Source organism: Aulonocara stuartgranti, assembly GCF_965226115.1.
Source record: "Aulonocara stuartgranti genome assembly, chromosome: 15".
In the NCBI taxonomy this organism is placed as follows: domain Eukaryota; kingdom Metazoa; phylum Chordata; class Actinopteri; order Cichliformes; family Cichlidae; genus Aulonocara; species Aulonocara stuartgranti.
This window is the reverse complement of record NC_138951.1, coordinates 8,497,776-8,516,659: the sequence shown is the minus strand read 5'-3', so window position 1 is coordinate 8,516,659 and position 18,884 is coordinate 8,497,776. Positions and strand designations below refer to the sequence as shown.

At 41.1% G+C, this 18,884-nt stretch overlaps 1 protein-coding gene across 7 annotated transcripts in view; it reads right to left on the bottom strand.

The window, feature by feature from the left end:
* Nucleotides 1-9,495: 9,495 nt before the first annotated feature.
* Nucleotides 9,496-18,884, bottom strand: part of sgk1 (serum/glucocorticoid regulated kinase 1) — a 35,894-nt gene continuing 26,505 nt past the window's right edge. For 2 of the 7 annotated variants that reach the window (XM_082504621.1, XM_082504623.1), the window contains 9 exons: nt 13,677-13,752; nt 13,385-13,460; nt 13,089-13,277; nt 12,841-12,972; nt 11,822-12,058; nt 11,607-11,702; nt 11,323-11,478; nt 11,151-11,240; nt 9,496-10,950 (listed from right to left, as the gene is read on the bottom strand). In XM_082504621.1, coding sequence (XP_082360747.1) covers nt 10,783-10,950; nt 11,151-11,240; nt 11,323-11,478; nt 11,607-11,702; nt 11,822-12,058; nt 12,841-12,972; nt 13,089-13,277; nt 13,385-13,460; nt 13,677-13,752 — 1,220 coding nt within the window. In that variant the 3' untranslated portion in view covers nt 9,496-10,782. The other 5 variants (XM_082504624.1, XM_082504626.1, XM_082504625.1 and 2 more) reach the window with 5 other exon arrangements.

The following is an 18,884-nucleotide window of genomic DNA, read 5'->3' as shown; positions in this document are numbered from 1 at the left end:
GTGGCCTAACATGCCTGGGGAGCTCTGTTTGTGCTTGGCCTACTTTCACTGATATGTATTTAGATGGTCCGACCTATATGATCCAGTCTGACCTTTTTTTGAAACACATCATCTGATCCTCTTAGAAGTTTGCCAAAGGTGTGCACACATGCCTGCGCTCATAAGCTATGACAATATTTGAGTCAGCAAATACTGGACTTTTCATATCCTCTATTGAAAAGGGGGATATTTGTTATAAAGAATCTACCGTCTCATTTCCCGAGGTGCCTAATTTAACCAGTTATCTGATCATATAACCCCGGAATGTCAAACATAAGGCCAGAGAACCAGAAGCAGCCTTGTGAAGACTGCAATCTGTCTCAGGGGTGGCTTTGGTAAATATGATGGACAACATATATTTTGTACTTTTAATGTCTCTGTAAAGCACTTTGAATCACCTTGTTGTTGAATTGTGCTATACAAATAAACTTGCCTTGCCTTGCCTTGCCTTGCCACATTCCAGACATTCAGACATTGTCACTCCCCAGTTAGTGCTTTCCACAAAATAACAGGAAAAACAGGATCTGTTTTGGTTCCTAGAAAGGTAGAATTATACAGCTATCATTTGCAATACAGCATAATACTTTTTTCCCCGTTTTTTGCACTTTAGACAGATTCATGGTTAGAGCCTGATCCGTGTCTCTGTGTATGCCTTATTTTAGTGAGTCAAAAATGCACAACAGTGGCATTACAGATTAAAAAGTTTACAGGTTTGCTGTTGTTGGTGTTCAGTACTGCCATCTTGTATTGGTAACTTGGGGTATGTCGGTCTGCTTTGAAAGAGTGATGTACATTTTTTCCAGTAAATTAACAGATAATTTCTGTTTTAAGATTGCAGGACAGTAAAGGCAATTACACATTTACTTATTTTATACTTACAATTCGAAACTAAACATTCATGCTAGCAGATTTTTTTGATTCACTACAGCACTATGCCTTTATTAAAAACTGAGATTTTGGATATGAGAAGTTCTGGCACAGGAAAATACATCATTACAACAAAAACAACCTGATGTTAACGTCTAAGTTCTTGGTCACTGTGTGGTTGCATTTCTAACAGCTCGGCAGCACTGAATCAGAAAAAGTGATGAAAAGCTGAAGAAGATGCTGCTATACCAAAACCAGTGAGGTAAATCTAAAATAAAAGTGACACTAAACACTAACTGTAAACTTTTGGGCTCCTGATACTTTTTAGAATTTAACAGGACACTTTGTGCACATCTAATCTCACCCGACCCTTTTGTCATTGCGGTTACATCAGGTGATGGCCTTGGACCGAGGGTTGTGAGTTTTCTGGAGTTTGGTTTCTCTTCTGCTTGAGTTTGATGTTAATGGGCCTTTAGTTTTGATTCATGTTCATGTTAGTCATTTATGCTTGGTTCATTGTGTTTTGCTATCACTATGACTCCTGTTTTAATTTCATTCCTAAGTTGTTGGTAAATGGCCTGTATTTTGTATAGCACTTTACTAGTCCCTAAGGACCCCGAAGCGCTTTACCCATTCACACACTGGTGATGGCAAGCTACATTGTAGCCACAGCCACCCTGGGGCGCACTGACAAAGGCACCACCGGGCCCTCTGACCACCACCAGTAGGCAACGGGTGAAGTGTCTTGCCCAAGGACACAACGACCGAGACTGTCCAAGCCGATTACAAGACAAACTGCCAACTCTTGAGCCACGATTGCCCCTATCTATCTCTCAGCAATAATCAGGAAGCACACCTATTGATAGTCTAAAGGCCAAAAGGTACATGTTGTTGTGTAAACATATTCAAATACTATTTGTATAATGTAGCATACAGAAGGTGTTATAGCAAAAGCACAAAATAAACAGAAGACTGACCCTTGTCTTAAATAGCTAAATGATAGATTGCATTATAATCTGTTTGTTTGTCTATTTAAGTCATGTAGTGTTGTAGTTGAATGGATAGCATGCATCCAATACTATTTTAAAGACTGGTCACATACTTTGACTTCGACAGTACTTTGACTGAAATCACTAAAAAGTGTTTTTTCATGCTACCTGATAAGTGAAGGGAAGAAAGAACAATATTACAGAAAAAAGTACAAGAAAGTGCAACCGTGTTTTAGATGCTTAAGAAAAGTTACTGAGTTAAGTTCTGCTACTTGAAGTTGATGCTATATTCAGTGACTAATGAGGGAGTGCGTACGAGCGTGCATCAATAATGTATAAAACACATCAATAATCTTTTGGAGGGTTAAACACGGACGCATGTGCACAAATTGTTTTGACTGCTCACTTGCACAAGAACATCTTCACACATCTTATCAACTGATTTAGAAATATGACATGTGATTTTGCCCAAAGTATCAACTTTCAGAGGCTGTAAACAACAGAGTAATGAAATGCGAAGGAGACAAACTGGAAACTTGGTTCAAAAACATTTGATTTTAATGCATCGTCCTAAAACGTCCTGGTTTCATTTGTCAGATGAATCCTCTGTTCTTGATTGATTTAATATATTATAAACAGGTCCTATTGAATTGATAGTTTTTTCTTTATTCTTCTTTTTTATGTTCTGTGTAAGGTGACCTTCAGTGTTCTGAAAGCTGCTTAAGATAAAATGTGTTAATATTATTATTAAATAAATACTGCCACTTTTCACACACCTCTTAGAGTTTATTAGTGTTACAATTACATTGTACATTGTACATACATTCCAACTGCTTCTGCTAACTCTACCTCTAAAATGCCTCAGCCATCAACTAAGAACACCAAATGTTTTGCTGTTGGCTGCTGTGTGTGTCGTGCTGTGACACCCACTGAATTTGAATCAAATGTAGAGTAGGGCCATTCTTTCCTTGTTGCTAGAGGGGCTTCATTAAATGTTACCAAGGGACACCTGGGGGCAGCACTGAGATCTTTGAGGATCCAAGGAAGATGTTGAAGATAGGATTTATTTATAAAGCCTTTATAAATATCATTGTAAATGTGAAAAAAAAACCCCAAAAACATATACAACTCACATAGAAACTGGAAAACCACGGACCCGGCATCTGGCTTAAATACTCTTATGAACAGGGTGAGCAGGAGACAGATCATATCTGTCTATCACATGCATTCTATTCTCTCTGTATTTATAATGAATGTTGTATTATTACTCATGTTATTGTTAAACCTATTCAAGAAGATCCTGAAATAAAACTAAAAACAAATTAGTACAATTTGTGCCCTTTAACCCTAGAACACTATTGCTATAAATAGTAACACCATCACTAATGCCAGGTGATTTTTACCCGATATAATATACCTAACAAAAAGCACTTGGCGTCAAAATATATCAAAATATGACAACACATGACAAATTAGAGTGGTCTTCTTTTATTTTCAGCTGTGCCATGCTCCAAAAACAAATGCTCCAAAATTACTGAAAAATTAGGAATTCGAGAACAAAAAATTCCTGATCAAAAAATTAATGACACTGGAAAGTTGGTCTTTGGTCCACCCATTCCTGGGACACCTGAGACTTCTCTGGTGAAAGCACAGTTTCCTCGACATGCAAACAGCTGCAGGAGAGAGAAACAAAAAAAAATGCACTTTTTGGTGGGTAAAAATGAACATTTGCCTAAAATATTTTTTTCATCATATGAATTCCCTTGGAAATAACACTTTTGTGATATGTATTCATAACCACTGCAATAAATTAGGATAACGTGCAAATTCCAGGACCACTTTTACTTCCTTAATTCCTTACATGCAGTCAATACACGCAGGGTAGTAATGGTGTGGATACACTTCCTGTCCAAGACAGTCAGCACACCTCACTAAGGGACTACTGCTTTCTGCTGCCACTGGTCCTGCCTCAGCTGCAAGAGTGCCAGGGATAGGGATGTCGTGCACGCTAAAGATCAGGACGTGAAGTTTTATACACTAACACCATCACAGAGTGAAATCCACCCAAAACCTACTTTACCCTCCACCACTATTGCTGGGTGAAAATCACCCGAACACATGTTTGTAGGAAAAAGCGGGCTTTGGGGTAGGGAAACACCAACACCTTCGAATACGTCAAAGACAATGCTGAAGCTACCCAAGGACTCATGACACTCAGACAAATGCAACATATTGAAAATCATGTAAATATATCTTCTCAGGTGAAAATCACCCGGCGATAGTGTTCTAGGGCTAAGAAAGGTTATGGAAGGAAAATGGTGGACGTTCTGTTGGTTTGTTGGTTTATATTGAGTGGTGCAGTTGTATTCAGTCATATGACATTCTACACTCAACAAAAATATAAACGCAACACCTTTGTTACTGCTCCCATTCCCCATGGGATGGACGTAGAGACCTAAAATTCATTCCAGATACACAATATAACCATCCCTCCCAAACAGTGGTCACAAATCAGTCCAAATGTGTGGTAGTGGGCACATCTGCTATATTGAGATAATCCATCCCACAGGTGTGCCACATCAGGATGCTGATCTGACATCATGAGTAGTGCACAGGTGTACCTCAGACTGCCCACAACAAAAGGCCAGCGGAAATGTTTGACTTGTCACATCTTCACTGTCTTCCTCTCTAAACCGTCTCCTAAATCCTCTAGGAAGCAGATCCTCCTCTGCTTCTCCTGCATCCGGGTTGACTTCATAGTCAGCTTCAGCAGCAGCAAGGGCATTTTCATCTTGATGACCTTCATTGCGTTCTTCTTCATTGTTGCTGCTGTCAGCATTTTGATTATCACCATAATTGTGGTCATGTTCAATGTCGCTGTTATTGTGGTCATTTTCAGCATCAGCGTTGTTGTCATCAATTTCAAAATGAACGTTGAAGAAAAATTCCAGATCGATGTGATCATCATTGTTGTTGTTGTGAAGCTGCAGCGGTCTTGCAGCTGAACGTGGTATAATGGCTATAAACAGATACACAGGACTTTCAATGAAGTTGTACCTCTCTACCCCGTCACCATCTTCAGCCGTTTCATGTGGTTGCTCTACGTGAAAGATCAGTTAACAAAGTCACAGCTGATCAAAATAAACTTCAACACTATATTACTTTTCTTTTGTGCAATAACAGATCAAGTTCTTATCCTCATTAGGCTGAGAATGGGCCCTATCTCCTTGTCCCATCATCTGAGATTTAAAGATACCACAAAGAAATAAGTTATTCAAGTTAAACAGTACATTTCCAAGCTCAAAAATCTCACTTTAAATATCTACCATCAGCTATCAATGTTACAGCATCGAAGTTAAGTGTAATTATAAAGCAGTTCCCCTAAACTCACCTTTTTTTTTTAAAGAAACTGCTCTATGAAAGGATCCTAGTTCAGCTGTGTGCGTATCTGCTTGTTGCTGAAGTGAAGAATAAGTTTCAGTTGCAACATTTAAACCTGCATTGTAACTGTGCAATAGCTGTCATAAGAATGACTAGAATTCCATCCCATGAGTGTTCCATGAAATTCCATCTCAGGAAGGCCAACTCTGATGGCCTTCATCAGAGCTTTTGTAAGCTTTCTTAAGGACTGCCAATTGAAACCAAACGTTTCATTTTAATAGAGGAAAAAATGTTTTTAGTTAAAACACATCTCAAACAAAAATAAGCAATCAGCACATTTCCTGTACATTATTTAACCATTACCCTGAAAGCTAAAACACCAGAGGTTATGGATGGGTTGTAATCTTCATTTTTTTTCTATAATACTGTGCAAAAGTCTCGAGTCACCCTTTATTTTATTTATATTTTGCTTCCAAGGGGCCAGAATTTCTTGTAATTTTTAAAGTGGTCTTGAGCCATAGTTCTTCAGTGTCACAACAGGACTGAACGGACTCACGCGCAGGCTCTAAGTTTTGAAAACACAAGAGTCTTTATTACAGCAACACCGGGTGATCTATTTACAAAAGTGAGGGGAAAGCCGGGCTCCGGGGGTCCACACACAAATGGGGAAAGACGCTGAAAGTCCACACACACTCCGTCCACTCCTCACGCTCCTCTTCACACTCCACTCCTCGCACACTCGATCACTCAGGTAACACAGGGGTTGGTCCAGGGAATGAGGGTCGGCAACGGTCCAGCGACGAGAAACACAGAGCTGCCATCTTATAAAGGAGCTGGAACACTCTCAGGTGATGAGCCACAGGTGCGTGGGCCAAGGGCGGGAGCCCACAGGTGAGCTCCGCCCAGGCAGAGGGAGGAGGGAAAGAGAGAAAGGGAGAGAGCAGGAACAAAAATGAAAATAAAAACATATGTAGCCATACTGAGCCGACCGGGAAGGCACAGGGACCCTGACATTCAGACTTTCTGAAGGTCTTTCAAAGGGCTTCTTTGAACACTGGCTGCTTTATATCATGCAGTACTTGTGCCCAATTATTTTCAGAGGAATGTTTTTTGTTGTTGTTTCTTTGTTTTTTAAGCCAGTTAACACTGACCTTTGAATCAGTCGAGCAATAAAAAAATCACTTAATTCAAGGGCTGAACCAGTATTGTGTTTGTTTTAAATTATATCTTTAGGAAGTTTGTTACTTGCAGCCTGTTGCAAAAACACGTTTTGTTCCAATTTATTCAGCTGAATACACAAAGAAAAAATGATAATGCACTTTGACAGGCGTAAAGTAGTATTTTACAGACACAAAGTAAGTCCCAAAGAAACAGGATGCATTTTCAGCATGATAATGACCCCAAACCCATCACTACAGTAATGCATACCTGGATAGACAAATACAGAATGAAACACTATCACTCATGCAATGGCCTCTCCAGCAGAGCCATTTATGTTTGCAAGTTTCAGTAAACTCCTGCATGTATTTCCCATATTTCCCTAGCAAAATATAAAGGAATGAGTGATTACTTAAAACGTTTACACAGTATTGTATAACAAAGGTTTTTACAGTCATAAATTAATTGTTTTGACCTCCTTCAGCCTTCTCTCTACTTTCTTGTTACTTTTTTAAGTCATCCTTCCAGTCCTTACCTTTTGTTTGGCTCCCAGTGCACAAGCTGAATTCAATGAAGTTCTCTGTATAGCTGTGACATCATTCTGTCTGATAAAACATTGTCCAGGTGATAATGAAGCATCGTCTGATCAACCACAAAGACGATGTTGGCACCTGTAGCTCAGAAATTTAGCCAGCAGATGGCAGTGCATGACAATGGCTATTTCAGCAGCGGCAGCGTCATCACAGTCAGCTCAATACAGCAGGAAGAACAAATGAATGAGACAAAAAAAAATGAATTGCAAATGCCACGTATAGTATACGGGGATTGAATTCTGAGTATTTCACAGAGATTAAAGGGATTTAGAGAAATGTGCTTGTGTGATAACCTGTTAGGAAAGTAGCATTTGCAAAAGACAAATCAGGATTGTCTAATTCTGCTTCATCCAAAAAGGCAGACATCATGTGGTTCTGAAATGTGTTCATGTAAGATTTCAGGCCAACATGGCAATCTGTTGGTACAAACCAACCAGGAAACATTTCTGAGCCCCCTTACAGAGGTGTACTTATGTAGAATTTTGATGTATCAGCACTTTAACTGAGTATTTATTTTTCTGAAAACTTTTTACTTTTATTTCCTACATTTTTAAACAGATATCTGTACCTTCTGCTTCTTTAACAGGCTTGTTACGTTAGGTTAAACGGTATCATTTATAGCGTTTATACTCGGGGGTTAAAGTAGGCCCTGAAGAGGTCCAGGTGTCCATAAGTTGTGGTCGTGGCACTTCAGATTCAGATGTTTCTATCAGCTCAACAAACATCAGCAAACACACAAACTGTCTGTGTGCATTCTGCCTCACGGTGTGTTGGTAACTAAAGGTCCAGCTGCTGTATTTCACAGGGAGAGAAAAGAGTGCGCGATAACTTCACTCAGAGATGTAGAAACATGTAGGAAGACAGAAAGGAGAGACTTTATATATAAAGATAAGAACTTCTCAGTGACGCTTGATTAATGGCAAATTTAAGGCTTACGTGTGATGTCATAATTTTAATAACATGATGGATTTATATATGATGTGTTTTGATTAATTATGCATTTTCGTTTTGTGAAACGTTCCTGCAAAACAAACAAAGCTACACTAATGTTGTGTTACTCAAATGGTGCACGAAAATACTGTTTAGTAGTTATGTGCAAGATAAACAGGTTAGTTTGCAGTACTGATGTGAACTCACAGTGAAGCACTGTGTTGGACTGGTGCACAGTGGGTGGCTGAGGTGCTGATAGTCAGATTTAGGTTACGGCAAGTGTAGCAGAGTTTAATTTGTATATAATCTGATGATGCTTAGATGAATTCGCTGAATTCTTACTTTATACCGTGTGGTGTAAAGGCAGTATAAACAGTATAGTGTCCGGGTAGGGGATGGACATCAGCCATGATAGCTTGTGAAACTGCTGACATCTTGCTTAATTCAGTTGTGTAAATCCACAAAGAACAGCAGGTCAGCTGATCACGCCATGTACACAAAGAAAATCTGCTGGAGCTCACATTAGAAGTTATTGTGAGCTGTAATTCTTTTCCCTATGCTGATCTACTTCAACCGATCTTAGGGTTTTCCAACCTGCTGAAGTAAAGGGTTCAGTAAAGGGAATTTTAACACATAACAGATTCATTAGAATTAGAATTTAAATTTGAATAATTCTTGGTTTTTCATGTAGCAATATTATTTTACTAACATATTAATGTAGCACAAGGCTCAGTTAACTTTGTACAGAAATAGCTCGTATAATTGTCCTTCAAGAAGATACTTTTTACTTTCTTTCTTTGAGTGCATTTCAGAGCCTGTACTTTTTCACTTTTAATGGAATAAAAAAACATCAACGTTTACTGGAGTATTTTTTTAACCCAGGTATCTGTACTCCTTCTTAAGCAAAGAAAGTCTGTACCTTTGCCACCTCTGCCCCCTTATAACACTTGTCTCTGGTGGCCAATTCTTTCTCCTTTTCTTCCCCTCAAAGGAACGTAGAGGTCAGGGTTCACCTTCACAACAATCCCCTGGATGTTATTGAGTACTGACACAACCTTGAACTCTAGCAGAAGGACATAGTAGCTCATCAGCATGCCAACCTGTTAGTTTATTTTGTTAATATTAGTTTATTAGCACTGGAACAAAATGCCTCTCACCTATGTGCCTGTTTTCTAGTTCAAAGCAAAGCATTGCTCATGGGTGCACTGACTTTTGTTTAACCTGTACTGGCTTTATTAGCAAATACTTTGACCCTTCACACACCCAGGCAGACACAGCTGAATGTCATAGTCACTGTTGTGTAAGGCTGCTGACGCATGGAGGAGGATAAAGTTCATTCTAACCTAAAGTGGGACATTCAGTAGTTCAAATGTGTTCCAACCAGGACTAGTAAATGTTTCTTCATGCTGGGCTTTTCTTTAACTCTGAAGTACTTATTTTCTGTAGAGGCAAAGACATTTCAAGCCAAAGGGGAATCAGCTAAGCTTTTCTGTGCACAAGTCATTTACCAATAATAATAACACATTTGTAAGGTGTAATAAAGTTAAACTTTTATTGCAAACCAAACATGGTCACATAAATCTTAAACAATTTTTACAATTTACAGTACATTTAACATTGTTACATACTGTATACATATTTAAGCATACCTTTAGTCATTTTTTGTTGTTGAATATACATTAAAACTAGTACACAGAACTCCAAATATACAAACAAACTTAAATACCGTCAAACTGCATTACAGCAATATTAAAATGGAATGTTCAGTTAAAGTGTCAGCCCGTCCGCGGGCTGCCGTTAACATTACTGCGTGGCAGGTGGAAGACTGGAGGAATGAGGGGGAACTCGGTCGGCGAGCAGCTCTCCCCAAAACATTGCACAACACATCCCTCTTGTCGCCACCTAGCAGCAGCAGTGCGCTCTCTTTCCATCTATCAGCATTGTTGTTTTATGTGCAAAAGAAGACGTGAAACATCATTCGAGTTCTAACATGTCACATGTTAAAGACAGAAGAATTGGATTAACTTAGTGCTACATCTTTCCTCGATAGTGACTTCAACAAAACCAAAAAAAAAATCAGGTGCAGAGCAGATAAAACTCTGATGTTAGTGTCGACACAGTCAAACTCAAATGATGTAAGTTCTGATGGAGAGAAAAAAATATAAAGGCACCTTGTAGAAAAATTAAATTACCCCATCTGTCTCTCTGTAACATTCAGTTTTTAAATAACTCCCTTTTCAAAACACACGGAAAGTACATGAAAAGAAACTAAAGCACCAAAATGAATGTCATCTCCAAGCTACTCATTCGCGCTCAAAAGGTAAGGTCCTCACAGGTGGTAGCAGAAATCTCAAGAGGGAAGGTTCTTTCGCTACAGAGATGAAAATGGAAATCTTCTCTGGGCCTGGTCCGGCCTTCCTCTCTTTGAAAAAGGTGGGAACTTGGACGTGTGCTTGTATCTCGTGGCGTCGGGATCAAGGGGAGCTTTTAAGCTGCCTGTGTGCAAACGACCTCCACTATCAGGAAATAGATGAACAACTGAAGGCTGAAAGGGGACTGCAGGTAGTGAAAGTAAAAGCTTGAGGATCAGAACTCCAACTGGGCATCCTCTTGTGGCAAGCATTCAAGAGTTGCAGAGGATGTGGCAAAGTACACATGTTTAAAGTCTTTGTAGATGCAGAGTTGTCGTGGGGTTAGGTTTCGGAGATGTCCATCATTCTGATGGTAAACATTGAGTGGGGTCACGATGCAAGTCCACGGGCATGCCTCGTTTCATGCCCAATAAGTCTAAACTAGTGTCTATGATAAGTGCCTGTGTTTAAATCCTATAGGTAGGAGTCCATAGACGGGGCATAAGAGAAGCCCACAAAGGCCTCGGCCGCCTCTTTGATGCTGGCTGTGACGAGTGCACTGTCTGGGGAGCAACCGATGGAGCTGGGTACCGGCTCGTCTGTGAACTCCGGATCAAAGTGCCGTAGGTCATTGGGCCCCGTCTGCATGAGAGAGGAAGGAGCAGGGAGACAAGCAGGAATTAGCAAACCTTTAAAATACCTTACCATAGTTGGAAATTTATTAAGTGACGATGTTTCATGCTCTTTAGTTACGTTGTGTAAATACTAAGAGCGGGTACAGTGAAAATTCATAAAGCTGACTTTCTCAGGGCTTAACAGAGTATTAAAAAAGGGGAGCATACCACATTGGGGTTGAAGGGAGGGGTGATCTTCTTTGCATTGAGGTCATCCCAGTTGATGGGGGTGAAGAATATGTGGTTCTTAATTTCAATCTGGAAAAGAAATGACAAAACAATTAAATGATGCTCGTCACCACGTGTGGTGTGTAAACAATCAAATGAGATGGAGACTTACGAAGTCGTCGGAGCAGCCCAGTCTCTTTGTCCGGTCTTTTTGCAGCAGGCCTTCCAGCAGGTGTCTAGCCGAGTTGGAAATGTTGGGTTTCAGCTGCAGTGGCTTGTTCAGGATGTTGTCGTACATCTCTGCTGTGTTGCGGCTGTAGAACGGAGGCTGGTGGCAGAATAAAAGAGGAAATTAGCATAAATGCCTGTAATATTTTCAGTGTTCCAAATAAGACAACAGTAAATATCTAATTTTATTCCAATTTAAAGTAATGTAATATGATTAGAAGTACTCACCAGGCCATACAGCATCTCATAGAGAACAGCTCCTAAACACCACCAGTCTACTGTCCTGTCATACGGCTGCTTGTGCAACACCTCAGGAGCCAAATACTGCAGAGGGAGAAAAAAAACAAAAGATGATAAGAAATGGTAAGTTAAAACGGTCAGCTATTACAGACAACTGTGAGAAAACCTTAACAGCAGAGCCACACTGAACAGCTTCTCCTTACCTCTGGAGTACCGCAGAAAGTTGATGTTGTCCCATTGGGTTCAATGTTCTCTTTGCAGAGTCCAAAATCTGTGAGAATGATGTGTCCTTGGGAGTCCAGCAGGATGTTTTCTGGTTTCAGGTCTCTGTAGACAATGTTTAGTGAGTGCAGGTATCCCAGTGCGCTGGCGATCTCTGCTGCATAGAACCTGGCTCTGGGCTCGAGGAAGCAGCGCTCTCTCTGCAGGTGGTAGAACAACTGGAACATAGAGGGAAACAGAAAAAAGTGTCTTTGAAACAAGTGCAGAGAGCAGTTTTGTTCCTGATAACTAAACTTGATTACACTGTTAGAATTATATATATAAGTAGGGGTAGGAAATTAATGGATGAAAAAAGACAGAGACAGAAAGGAAACCGGATGGGAGGAAATTAAGAGGCAGGATGGCGACAGCTTAAAAAGTTTGACAAGAGAAGACAGATGAATTGAGGACCAAAGGTGGAGTGAGAGACCGGCAGGATGGAGGGAAAAAGAGAGAAAGGAGAAAAAGAGAGTAAATGCATCCTGCTTCCTGATGAGGCCCATATTTAATCAGCACTGTCTTTGCTCGTCCAACAATCACAGGAAATTAGCTCGATTAGAGGCACACCAAGTCTGAATGGCGCTGCTATTTTTGGCCCACAGTTTTTTCTGCTGTCCCAACCCCCCCCCCCCCCCCCCCCTCCTCGATGATTTCCTGAGAGGTGTTTCCTTTAGTTTAAAAGAAAAAAAAAACAGAGAGCAGCAGCTTCTATTCTTCTTCTCATGACAGGATATCCCCTCTGTCTGTCTCTGCTCTGTCTCATCTTTGTTTCTGATCTGGAAAGGCATTACTATTCCTTTAAACTCCTCCTCAGTTTACAGGTCACGTCTGGTGCCTCTGTTCCCTTTCGTTTCTTCCTCTATCTCAAAGTTATCCTCTAATTTATTCGACCTTAATTCCAGCATTAAATAGATCAGACTGTCCATCTTTCTACGTGTCAGCAGTTGAGCTAGTAACTCACTTCTCCGCCATTGATGTAGTCCAAGATGAAGTACAGTTTGTCCGCTGTTTGGAAAGAATAGTGCAGGCCCACCAAGAATGGGTGCTTGACATTCTTCAACAGCACATTCCTCTCTGACATAATGTGTTTTTCCTGATTGAAACAAAGAGAGGTGGTTAGGAGGGATGACATGAACACACCTTGCGTGGTATGCTTGCAATTTGTGTGTACGAGTTCAAATTCAAAAACATGTCTGCAAGCACACATACCTCCTTCTTCTTGAGAATGGCCTTCTTCTGTAAGACTTTCACAGCGTAGAAGTTGTCATCCGTGCGATGGCGTGCAAGCAAAACCTTTCCGAAGCTACCCTTGCCGATAACCTTGAGGAAGTGGAAGTCGCTGGGCTTGGCCGAAGGATTGGATGATGGGCCGAGGTTGATCTGTTGGGATGGACTGGGCTGTGAGGGAAGGACAGAGATGATTAAAAAAAGTTGGAGCCATAACATGTATGATAAGCATGAAAACAGAGGATATGCCCGTATATTGCACAATTCATTTTACTTACAGGAGGAGAGGGGTTTGTGTTCATGAGCTCAGGATCCTGAGGAGGACTCAAGTTCAGGATGGACTGAACCTCGGAACTGAAAAACAACAACAACCACACCGAGTTCAAACTTAGTTCATCTCCACACAAATGACCAAAGATTTGCACTAATATGAAAAGACTAACATCATTCCACACATCAAATATTTCTTCAGTGCAGTATAACTAGAATGTTTGGTTGGGTTTCCCAATGTTTCAATCTCCACTCTGAGCGCAGAACAATAATATGAGTCAGATGTGAGTTGATACTCACTGCTTGCAGGCGTAGGAGTTTGTGGCTAGCCTCTGAATGAAGTCGTTCAGACCCATCCTCCTTTGTTTCATAAAAGCTGCAAAACAATGGAAAAAATAAGACGGATGGAAAGATTATTTACACTGGACTAAAAAGGAAAAAAGCAACATAGAGATTCCACTAATCATCATCATAAATTAAAATCTTGTTGTTATCCATACCCGTGACTAATGCCACTAGCCCTCTAGACTTCGAGTAAGTCAGCACAGGCTCTTGCGTTTCTGTTATGACCGTCATGATGAGTTAAAAAGCAGCTCCGCGATTCCAGACTGCCAAAAACCAAACTCCATCTAGCCCTGGCACTCGCTTTACATAGGGCTACGAAGAGGGAGGAGCTGTCTCTCTCCACCCCATACGCCACAACACTCCATACCCCCTACTCCACCTCCCGGGTGGGCGTGATCCTTGGTAAACATTTAGCTTTGGTAAGTGAACCAAGAGAAGGCGATCGATCCCGTTTTTCGACAAATCAGCGGTCATTGCGCTCCCAACGCGTCATGGCCGCACATCAGCCGTGCTTGCGTCAAAAACATGGACAAAAGGCAGAAAAAAAGATGTGATTACTACTGTACTCACTGTAAAGTTGGAATGGTATTTGCACATAAGTTTGTGCAATACCATTCCAACTTTAACACCCCCGAGAGTAAGGCGAGAGTCAGGCAGTCTGAACCGACCACGAAATAAACACATTTTCAATCTACACACACAAAAACTGCAAACACAAACCCTATGGGCAAATGAAATCCAGATGTATCCAGTAAACAGCCTAACATATGGTGCCACTTAGTGTTTCAGGCATACAGGATGGACTTTGTCTTACAAATGAGTGCACACTAAAACAGAACTGATCGAGACATTCGTGACTGTTCCACAAGTCCCTGTTTATTTCTGTCATTCCTGCACCGTGTGTATTCGCGCTGAGTGTACAGTAAGGTTCAGTACAAATAATTTGATAGCCTCGTCACGAGGACTATCAAGTTCAATTTTTGGCTGTTCCTCTTTTAAAACCGTCGGGAGTGACGCAGGCTGTCCCGGCACACAAAGGACAAGAGGGAGAGCCTGAGCCGAGGGAGGCCAGATGCCAAGAAAAGCCACTGGTAGTGGAAAAGTACAGAGTGAAACTCCTGTACACAGTCAGTCCAAAGTAAAACAAAGACGAAACAGTGTGTTTTTAACTTACCAGTAAGAAAAAAGCAAAGTATTAGAATATGAGGGTTGAAAAAATGTGTGTAACAATGCAGAAAATGATTAGTTTTCTGCGCTGGCACACTTGAAGAGCAGACGGGCTCAGTTATACACGGTTATGTAAGGCACCTGGTTCAAGTTCTATCTACACCCCTCCGTGGAATGTGCGTAAGATGATATCTCATGTGAAGGCCAAAAGCACTTAATCGAGACGCCGATCACTGTGCGTGAGGAGAACGGAGACAAACGCACTCTAAGTACCAAAGTGGCGCCGCACAATTTTTGAAACACAAGAAAAATGCATTTTTAAAAGATCTCAATTCCGTAGTTAATATCAAAAGAAAAAAAAAACTGCACTGCAATAAGATTCCACAGAAAACAAACCTTTCAGCTCGGAAGTTTTCATTTTGTCTACCTGCAGCATCACCGGAGCTCAACAAGTTGCAAGAGAGACTTACCAAGCTCTCACCTGCGCTTTTAAAGAGACTCTCTATCAGCAAGACAATTAAATAGATATGAGCATCATAAATGGCCTGCATTTGTATAGCGCTTTTCTAGTCCATAGGACCCCAAAGCGCTTTACACTACATTCAGTCATTCACACACACATTCACACACTGGCGATGGCAAGCTACATTGTAGCCACAGCTGCCCTGGGGCGCACTGACAGAGGCGAGGCTGCCGGACACAGGCGCCACCGGGCCCTCTGACCACCACCAGTAGGCAAACACGGGGTTAGTATCTTGCCCAAGGATATTTGGCATGCAGCCAGGATGCAGCCTGGGATCGAACCACCGACCTTCTGATTAGTGGCTGACCTGCTCTGCCACCTGAGCTACAGCCACCCCTAAATCCAGGTCATGGGATTATGGGATGAATGGGAGCCCCCCCCACCCCCCACATACACCAAGTATGTGTGCCTGTGTTTTCTTCGCAGGACACACTGACACACACAGACATGCACAAACTGTGTTAGAAGCGCTTGCTTTGCATTAGTTAACTATTAAAATACGCATACCTGCGCCGTAAGTGTATAAAAAAAACCCCACTGCGGATTTGTAGTTTCCTACAAGTGTACGATCCAAATACAACAGCGATTTTTTTTCTTTCTTTCTTTGTAAAACGATTGCCGGTGTTTTCAAAAGTATACTGAGCGTACTTACACGTCAGAGATGTCGTTTTGTCTTTCATGTGGATGCTTCTATATCCCAATCACTACTAGAACAAAGGTTTGGCTCCTCGGCAGGGAGGTAATCGAACTACACCGCATTCCTTTTCTTGAAGACCTTCATCCAGCATTTTTTTTTCTTCTTTCTTTAAAAGGGCGGAGACGTCCCGCCTCTATTTCCTTCCACTCTCCAAGTTTTGTGTTTCGTTGCATGGTTGCATGACTTTTCTCGAGGGCGGGGGTTTTGCTGCCTTCAAATGCTCCCCTTGAGTTTGCTCGAGTTGTAAGTTAAGCGTTTAAACTTTGAACTTTAATTTAAAAATACCCCGTGATCCTGATGATAAGTGGAAAAGGATGAATGGATGAATAAAAGTGTCCACACAAAAATGCACATGTTTATTTCCACCCTACATTGATATGGATTTAAGGGTAAGGCTAATATTAAGTATGAGCTAATAATCCTCATCATCCATCTGTATTGTATACTTGGGATTGTACTTCCCTGTGACAGCATTACGAAGCTGGGTTATAGTTAAAGGCTAAGTGTAGAAGAAGAATAACATTTCCCCCTTTAAAAAAAAGTTCATTTTCATATCCAGTGTTTTTCCACCAGCCACCCGAGGTTCACACGCTGAGCTCAGAATTAAAAAAGATGCAGAAATTCACAGAGTTGGCAAGTTGGCCGTTGCCAGTGTTTGGGCCTTTAATTAGCCTGTCTATTGATGAAATGCTTTCTCATTATCCTGAGTACTTTTATCTACCTGATATGTTCTTACGGTAGTGTCTTTCATGAATTTTCCCATATTTCTTTTTCTTTGGGAGTCTTTGGGAGTGAGTGAGATAAGGCATCTCAGTGATAAGTGAAAGGAAGCAGGGGAGGTGAGGATACAAATGACAAGGCAGTGATCATTTATTGCAGTTCTGCACGAACTCTGACGTAAACTGCGCCTTTTTCAAAAAAAAAGTTGTGCAATGCAGTTTATGTTATTTTTATCTTAATTTTTTGTGGGTATTTATTAACAGTGCCTTGGCACACCTGTGTCAGGAGCAACAGGAGCAATGCCGAGTTCTTATCGATTAATGAGCTAAACCTTGGAGCCTGAATATGTCTGCTTTTCATGAAATTATTTAGCCTTCGTCTATTCTGAGAAGCCGTTTTCTCTTTTTTGATCAGCTGCAAGCATCAACATTTATATAGTCGGTTAAAAACAGATTACATAAAAGTTATAAATTCCTTTGCATGTTATGACATGACAACTCTGTACTTGTTGGAGAAACACTTGTTGGCAAGCGCAGCTGTAAGATGTTTCTTGTGGTTGCACACCAGGTTTGCACACGTTACTAGGGGGGATTTTGGACCACTCCTCTTTACAGAAACTCTATAAAACCTTTCAGTTTCAATTGTCATGTTGGAAAATCCACCTTCAGTGTTCTCTCTAAGGGAAGGAGGTTCTCTGCCAAGATTTGATGGTGCATGGACCCTCAGTGCCAAGAAGTCGTCCTGTACCCTTAGCAGAAAAACAGCCCAAAGCATAATGTCTCCACCTCCATGCTTGACTGTGGAGATGTTCTGTGGAGATGTTCTTTGGGACATGCTCAGCATTTCTGACATAGCAGGTCGAGTTGAAGCCAAAGAGCTCCATTTTGGTTTCATCTGACCACACTTTCTTCCTTGCCTCTCTGAATCATTTAGACGTTCAGTGGCAAACTTAAGGGTCTGTACATATGTTTCTATTACATCGTAGCGTGTTACCACTCGTGTCCTTGGTGACTGTTGTCCCATCTGCCTTCAGATCATTAACAAGCTCCTCCCGTGTAGCTTGCAAAGCAGTTTATAACTTTTATGTAATGTGTTTTTTATATCTGGATTTTTAGTTGACGTTCTTTCTCTCTCCATTAAAATGAAACTTCCATAAAAATTAAAGACTGTTCACGTCTTTGTACGTGAGCAAACTCAAATTCAGCAGGGGATCAAATAATTATTTCCCCCAGAGTCTGATTGATATGTTGGCTATTAGGAATCTGCACACTGTAGTTTTGCTCACGGGCACTTATAAAACTACCCTGCCAGTCTTGGTGTTCTGAATCGAACTTTCTAGTCTCACACTCAAAGATGAGAATTGTGCAGAGTCAGGTTGTTTCCATGGGTGACTCTGCAGTTTTTTAAATACAGCCTCAACTTTTTACTGCTGTCTCTTCTTCTCCCTTAAGTCAGGGCAAAATCTATTATTAATCTGCCCACCACAGCCACCTGATTCACACACTCACACATACACATAACGCTGAGCTGGAGGGCAAAACAAACCTGCAGGGAGTCTGAAAGGACATGCAAGCACCCACAAGCCTGAAGAGAGACCCACAGAGCACACTTTCTAAAAAAGGGAGAAAGGGCACAAGAGTACTTGGAAGCACATCCTAAATTTGCTCCACATGCCCGTCCTCACTGCACCACCAAGAACTGAGTGAAAGATATTTATTACTGAGGCAGTGCAAGGTGCTGTGTGGTAGTGACATCCTTCAACGGGCATTTAATCTACGATTCTGCGTGACACTTCAGCAACACTCCGCGTGGGATTAAAACTGACATCTTTTATCAACATTCGGAAAATTCAGAAATGCCACACAAGTTGAAGCATCTAATATTTCTTCCTTCAAAAAATAGCAAGATGACAGGAAAATGACATACCAAGAGAGAGCTACTGTAGTGCTGAACTTGAAAAATTAGTCTTTAGCAGAATGACTTGCATTTTGTCCTCAGAGGAATGGCTGAAAATATAGCCATTTCTGCACTGAGGGAGAAGATTTAAAAAGATGAC